We start from the raw sequence: 8,364 nt of genomic DNA, 5'->3' as shown, positions 1-8,364 counted from the left end.
TTCCAGAAATTGTCATTAAGTTATTTGCAGTGAACTATTTAGTGGAAGCTAGGTTAGGCCGGTTTCGGTTCACTGTTTTGCACTCCAAGTTGACCCGGTCTAATTTTGTAAAAAATTAAGATTAAAAGGTGTAATTTGGTAGATAAATCGTTTAAATGTAAAACATTTACCATGGCTACTGGATTTTGTGACAATGATCACTGATTAACTTAAATTAAATTAAAATTAAATTACGTCTTATCATCCGGATTTAAACGTATTGGATATCATTACTTACCGGTCCCCTTTAAGAAAACTCGAAAAGCCCATTGATTTCTTTTTGGCCGACGCACATATACTATAAAATATACGGAGCTTATTACATTGCTCGTGTCTCCTAATTGCCTCGTTTTCCGCCTCCTCAAAGCCGCTGATAAAATTTTGCCTGTCTCAAAGTCGTGCTAGCGCGATTTGTCCTGGATTGGCATAAGACGATTTGCAGTCCTTCGCGATGTTATAACTTCGTCTATATTCCTGTCCCAAAATGACCTCACAGACCTTTCACTTCCAATCATTCCATATTTTATCAATAACACCCCTTTGTGTGAAATATCCCGATTTCACGATTCGTCCTGTAGATGCTGCTGGACGGAAACCCATATGGTGCTATCATCAATCTTCCGAACCCCAAATGGTCATATCATCAATCATCCGAACGAATTGCGGGGATTTCTTGATCTTTTTTTGACACAGTTCTTCAGATTAAGGGTGAGTTTATAGTTCGGCAGCGGCGAGCGGTGAGGCATCTTTTTCTATCGCCAGGTAAATCGATACCCTACATGTACCGCTGAGATATTATGTGATGAACCACGGCAACGTTTGAAACGCTACCGAAAATCATTATCGTTAGGCAAGTCGCAAACCATTGCAAGCGAGTTGTAATAATTTCAACTCTTTCGAGGCATCACTATATATTTATTTTGATAGAATTTTAAAAGGTTAAACAGCACATGTTTTTTTTCTATCAATAACAGCTTAAAAAGTACAGACATGCAGTTAACCTTGTACTGGAAACACCGTGTCTGCAGGACCCAACACTGAGAGTATAAATAAGGGTTTGGGAAGTGGCCAAGCGCAACTGTCTGTCGCTTCAGTGCACAGTTGAGTACATTAACTGGGGTCCGATTGCTCCATATCAATATTGCTTCTAGATCGATGATCTCTTAAATTTTGTCCCTTTCGTTTGTTGAACGTTTTTTCCCTAAAAATAGCATTGTTATGGTGCATCAATCTGGACCATGAGAACCGATTTGTTTAATGTATCATTGTTTTACTTTGCTCTTTCGTCTACCTCAGACTTTACTTTTTATGAGCAGCTCGGCGTGATTTAATAAAACAGCAGAAGACGCTTACCCTATCGGTGCCCAGTTTTTAGTTCCCGGTTTGGTTGAAAATATTTTTTTTCTAAACTGCAAAATGTATATTAACATAACAAAAAATGCCAGCCCCAGAATGAAATGGTCGTCCCCTTTCTGCAAGCACAGATTTATGTCAAATAATTGCAAATAGACATATTCACACTTGTGGACGACATTCTTGAACATATTACATAGGACATGGTCATCCCTTTATTCTTACACTGTTGAATAAACTACAATAATGCAGCTCCTTTGACATACTTGTTCTGGCGTACCAGAGCATGTTTGATTGTCAAAAATTAGCTACGATCAATTCAATCGCTAGGGTGAGGGAAGTGGATGGATATGCAAAAGTTTGTTTCCAGAATTTATTTAACATATTGTTATCTGTTAGAGATTACTCATGTTTGCATTCTCATACAATGTAAGAGGTTTCTATACCGTTGCGGTATAGATGAATAGAATTTGCGACATCTTCCATTGTAGAAGTTACGTTTGGAAAGAAATAAATCTCGTGAAACTTATTAACAATGGGAAATAAATTTCTGTAATTTACTTGACATGTTAAATGAATGTTAATAAATATTCCAAGTCATCCACTTTTTGTACAGAAAATCCCTGTTTTGTTTGGGCATCATTAGAAGTTTAACATTACAAAGAAACGAAACAATGGTCGGATATAAGGGTATATTTGTTTGTGCCTGCCTTGTCAACGCTTTCTCCAATTTGGCAAACTTCATCCATTTTGGAGATTAACTTCGGTTCCTAGATTAATCTTATTGTTATTGATCATTTCATCAGTTTAGAGTGGCACTGTTGGCGTGGGCCATTTATTTACACCAATAGTTTACCATATAGACTGACATATCGATAGATCATGAACGAGTAAGAGCTATGTCTTGTAAGCTGTTTACTTTTGGATGCTCATCAATGAATATTCAGTCGGTTTGCTGAATGTTGATATCGGAATGTACATTGTATTTAATTTTTAGGAGTTTTTTAAAACTGCATTTTTATATAGTTAAATTTGGATAAATAAACTTGTGTTGCTGTGACAGTATAATTTTTGTTTTAGTTCTTTGTAACTGCTTACAGCGATGCATTAAGTATGTTTGGTTTTAGTGAAGGACTAACAACGATGCTCATGTCACCATGTTCAACCAGAGAAACTAAACTTTCATTGATTGGACCATCGCTTTGGATAAGCTTACCTTGAAGTTCTTAGGAAGAACAAAAATTATGATAAAATAATAACTCTGATGAGTTGAGTAAATTTTTTCAGTATATGATCATGAAAGACTTCGAAGACTGATATAAAGGCCTAAAGTACCATTGACTAATGTCAGAAACACACTAGCTCCACAGACGTCGACACTTTTCCTCGAACTTTATTATAATGTAATTACTGTATACCCGACGTTAAACTACCTTGTAATTATAACCGATTGCAAGAATTATCTGAATCAGGTATGACGCTTCTTTCAGTCACATGTTTGAATATATCCCCTTATACTCAGTAAGCGCATACATGTGTTATGGGCACATTCTGTTTTGTTTGGACACTATAATAATCGTTTTGTTTTATTGATTTAAATTATATCGGAAATGGTTTATTTGATTTATTGTAGGATAATTTTGGTCCTCTGACGAGATTATTTATGAATCCAAAACACTGCAATCGAAACAATCAGACAACATGGTCTATATAAAAGTTGTTATGCTAGAAAATTGTATGTATGTTGGCCAATAAAACAACATTAGCCACAAAATTTTGAAGACATGAATTTTGCAATTTATGCCGATGTTGGAGCAGTTAGGCACCTTTTGTTGTCAGAAGCTCCTGGATTTTAAGCTGCTTATGCATACTTATAATTATGATGTGTCATAATTTACTATAACCGAGTTATATATAATTTATTTTATTGGTCCCACTTTCAAAATACAAGGAATATATATTATGTACATTCAATAATAGTAAATCACTGCTAATGTGCATGTGAACGTCATCGCTATTTATTTTGGCATTTGCACGAAGAGATTGTTTTACCTCGACATTTTATGACATATTCTCACTAAATTCAGTTTGAAGTGTTTTTGTTGATAGTTTTGTTTAAGTAAACCAGGTGTGCTCATCAGTAGACTTTACATTTTGTTTGAGTAAACAAGGTGTGCTCATCTGTTGACTTTGGATTTTGAACTAGCTTACAGAAAAAGCGAGTACTATTTCGTGATACATACAACTTAGTAGTCTTTTGTGCTATTAGTTTAAGCGTTTTAATCCTATATCGATAAATCCAAATTCAACTGATTTTTATAGTTCGTTTTATTATAGTGTTTTCCCACCACTGTCCCACGTACAATGAAAGGGGAGGGTTGAGCGCACGTAAACAGGTTTAACCCCGCCACTTACTTTATGTGCCTATCCCAAGCTAAGAACCTTAAGTTCAGTGGTCGTTTTTTTTTAAGTACATTGTTATTCGTCTTACGTTTTTACAATAGATTACGTCGATTTCTGTCTTTCGTGAATACTTTCATTTCATTTATTTTGGGACATTTTACAGCTTGCTTTAGGGTTTTGCAATTATTGGAGTCTGTGTTGTGACCTTGACAGTTTAAATTATTCGTTGCTTAGCTTTTAGCTTGATGACTGTCTTTTTTTGCAATCCTACCACATCTCCTATTTCTTATATTGTGTTTGTAGTATCGGCATTGTTACGTATCTTTGACAGTAACTACTTGAAGGACTCGCACAGCATCTAGCATGAAAGCATTTCTCTGCAGTTGAACTGGCATACTGGTATACATCCGAGTTAGCTCCGATATCAAAATCAGACCACATAGATAGTTTTTCTATATAGTTTTGTACAGAGCAAGTTATTTAAGACAAATAATGTAATTAAATATAGAGTATTTAGATATATCTTAAACATTTGCTAAAAATAAACCTGAAGAATCCCTTAAATTTGCTTAAACATTTCTTGATTTTGAGATAGTATTTTTTTTCATTTACAATTAGATTATTTTTTTAACATCACTGCATTTTTCCAATGAACGTACTCGGCATTATCAATATGAAATATTTTGTCAAATTAAAAATTGAATTCTCACATGCCAAACATATGTATGCTTATCTAAAGTTTTTAACGAAATAGATAATTTTGTCAATGGAATACATGATTCCTTGTTAGTAAACCAGTACAAACGAGGGTGTTATTCTAAATGCATAACAAACAATCCCAAGAATGATCTAAAACGATTGTTTGTATAATACGATGTATTGTAATACCACAAACGTCTTTTGTTTGATAATCATTCACTTTCTTATTTTCTTTATGTTAATCTCTCACTAGGTCCACTGGACTAAGATATCACAACATAAATAGCATTTTTGTATCATGAAATATTACAATCTGTTTAATTTTTTGGGTCATAATGAAACTTTACCATGGGTAATATTCGTATTGTATTATTGCTGTTCGTATATGGAATATTTAGTGAATATGCCTTTTCTAAGAAATGCTATTGGATGGAATGGAGTGCTTGGTCAGAATGCAACGTTCAATGTGGTAGTGGGAGACAAACGCGGATGAAACTAATGAGATGCAATGCACTACTAAACACGTGCTTACGTATTTGTGGCCTTGACGCAACTTCAGTTTTTCTGAAGGATGTTGAAATAGAACACAAGGCATGTCTTAAACCTTGCACACATGGAATATACAATGCTAAAACATGGATTTGTCAGTGTCCTATTGGACAATATGGCGAGTGTTGCACTCAAGGTAAAATTAAATAGCAATAATAAGCTCAAAAAGAGAAAACTCTCTGCTTAAGTAAAGTAAGATACATAACCCATAAGTTTAATTATCTCCCTTTATAGTCCGTCGGCAGGAATAATATTCTTTCATGCACATTTACAAACGATGCCCATTCTTCCCTTGAAATTTAATTCTATTCTCGGAGTGGTTTAAGAAAAGATGAACATATGAGATTTAAACATGTAAAAACCTTAAGGTGGATTATACCCCTTTGTTGTCATCAGACAGAAACTATATACCTTCCTGTAAAATGTCCTCAAAATTCTTTGAGTGGTTTAAGAGGAGTTGCGTTTACAATATTGTGGACACATTTATAGACGGACTGGATAATTCCTATATACACTCAAACTTTTTTGCGAGCGTTGGTGAATACAAATTTAAGTAAGAAATTATTGTACCTCAATTTCGCGGTCGTTGCAAAAATCTATATACAGCACATAAAGTTAGACATCACAAATGTTGATTCAAATCGGACTTGTTTGGTCATTTACTTTCGTTGTTATTGTTTTGTGTTCAGTTTGGTTTTCTTACATGGCATTGGTCAAGTTTAAATGTCAGATATACTAAGCCTGTAACTAAAACATCTCTCACAAAGCGAATACTTTTAATAAACCAACGAACGAGGTTTAATTTTATTCAGTTTTTGTACGCCCAAGTTTAAAACCGTACTTAGTGATAATTGTACGAAGGAACGGACACAATAGATCATTTTGTTGATCAAAACCGATGGATTAAGGGTAATAATTCAACAAAAGATTTTTGTGTTTTCTATACTTATAACTTTCCATATGAGATTAAACACATTTCTATGAGATCAAAGTCAAGTTCATGTTTTTAATGAAAAAAAGAAAATGTTATCTTTAACATCTATTTTAATTTTTGTTTCATCTTAAATGCAAAATATAAAACTTAAGCGATGCGAAACAAATTCCATCATTTCATTTTATTTTTCTACTCCATCAATTTTTCCCAACAAATATGTAGTAACATGATATGGACTGAATGGTCGGGATGTAACAGTCGATGCAAAAATGGTTCGCAAACTAGAATAAAAATCTTAGATTGTGACCCACGGTTCAGCATTAATTCATGTGTTCACATATGCAATATTGACATTGAATCTTATGTGAAAAACAATTATGAAATCGAGGAGAAGCCGTGCCCGACAAAATGCAAAAACGGATTGTTTGATAAAACCACACAAATGTGTCGCTGTTTCCTTGGATATTATGGCGGATGTTGTGACCAAGGTAATTTGACATAATTATTTTTTTTTCATATTAGATAGATCATTTTTATGTAATATCGAGATAGTTGTATCACACGCTTTTTTAACTATATTTTAGGGAATGGGACGGTCGCCAGCACCTGCTCATTCGACAATCCATGTAAACAAGGGAAATGTTTGGAAACTGATAATCATTACTATTGTCACTGTGACCCGGGATACAGAGGGAAACATTGTGATGAAGGTCAGCATATTTATAATGATAAGACAATTTGAACTATTTGGATAGCAGTTGGTGTTTTCATGCTACCTTAATTCCACATGATGAGAGTTAACTCATTGAAACACGTGTACAGCATATCAAAATTTGCAATTTATATAATTAGTATTTTTGAAGTTGCACCACAACCTTGGAAATATCAAATATATAAAAAAAATACATGAATACTAATTCGAATTAATTCGTATCTAATACAGAATGAAAAGTTACTGCTAGATAGTTTCCATTTGGTACTTTTTGATGTAGATATTCATATTGTTGATTCTTTTAGAGAAAGAAGAATGTTCAACAAGCCCATGTATGTATGGGGATTGTGTTGATTTGATTGATGGCTTTGAGTGCCATTGTCAGTATTTCTTTACTGGTATAAAATGCACACAACGTAAGTACAAATAAACTGTAATTTAGCCTGTTTTGTCAATGGCAAGAGCGTTAAGATTAGTAGCAATATCTGTCTCATTATAATCTTTTTACATGCATTTAGAGCACTGGAAGTACATTTGTTTGTGGTGGTTAAACCAATTAAATTTAACTTATAAATTATGTTTACATTTTAGAAAGCAGCTTCTTTCCTATGTTTTCTGTGTTGACCACAACAATTCATACGTTTAATCATCCACTTATTTAAGTATCAAGCTACAATGTGTCAAATCTCCACAAATCTTATTTGTAGTTAGTTCGGGCGGCATGGTGCTTGTCATCTTGTCAAGCATTCTAATCGTTGTGCTAACATCGGTTTCTACTGGTTGTATAATATTGTGAGTATTTAATTATACATGTTATTTTCAATTTTGTTATCGGAGTTTGAAGTCAGTCGCCATATGCATGCAATACAGAGAGATATATTTTTATTCAAGTATTGTAAGTCGGACTGAAGGATTAATTTTTTGACTTTCAAAGTCCACATGAACATTCAATAGAGTTCGATGAATCTTTCCTTAAAGGTTTGGTTTGAAGTCGGCAGTGTGCATGAAGCAAGATATTGCGAGTTTCATATAAAGATTTTACGCGTTTAGTATTGAGTGGACTGCTCATTCGGTGATATTATTAACAGTTCTAGTTTTTGATTTGGTTATTTTAGCAATCATTTTTTTTCTTTCTGATTTTTCTTTTACAACCTGTAACTTTGAAGAGATTGTGTAGAATATTACATATACATGGATATCTCTTCTCGTAGACTTAAAATATTTCTTGTGGAAAAAATAACGGACGTTTGAAAAATAATTCAAATCAAAAATAAGGTCAAATTCATTTAAATATCTTTCAGCAAAATTAAACGGAACAAAGACAGGAGAGTTACTCAGTGGAAAGGACAAACCAGACCGTCACCAACTGAGAAAGTTAACCACTGGATAAACTAAATTGATGAATTTTATTTCTTAAATATTTAGTCTGAATTCAGAGAGATGTTCAAAATATGTGATACACATGATTAAAATTTTTTATAAGAAACATAGTCTTTTACGCTTGTGTACAAAAAAATAAATACTTCATTATAATTTTGTTTCTTTCTATAAGCAATGTTTTGGTGTTTATGTTTATTAGGAATTCACTAGAGCTTAATTAATAGTCGTCAAATTAAATGTTCCAATAATACTAATTAAAGATAAAGTGCTTCACATGATACATTGTCAATGCAAA

The 8,364-nt window shown here is 33.3% G+C and overlaps 1 protein-coding gene across 1 annotated transcript; it reads left to right on the top strand.

The window, feature by feature from the left end:
• Positions 1–6,146: 6,146 nt before the first annotated feature.
• On the top strand, positions 6,147–8,150 carry LOC148629932 (uncharacterized). Its single transcript, XM_088564789.1, has 5 exons — positions 6,147–6,465; positions 6,562–6,687; positions 6,995–7,105; positions 7,397–7,481; positions 7,991–8,150. The coding sequence occupies exons 1-5, from the start codon at positions 6,204–6,206 to the stop codon at positions 8,082–8,084; spliced, it is 678 nt and encodes a 225-aa protein (XP_088420915.1). The 5' UTR covers positions 6,147–6,203; the 3' UTR covers positions 8,085–8,150.
• The last annotated feature ends 214 nt before the right edge of the window (positions 8,151–8,364 follow it).

The sequence above is a fragment of the Perna viridis genome, chromosome 1 (genome assembly GCF_037379345.1).
Source record: "Perna viridis isolate PV_CMFRI_1.1 ecotype Kerala chromosome 1, ASM3737934v1, whole genome shotgun sequence".
Taxonomy (NCBI): Eukaryota; Metazoa; Mollusca; class Bivalvia; order Mytilida; family Mytilidae; genus Perna; species Perna viridis.
This window is presented reverse-complemented; position numbering and strand designations above follow the sequence as displayed.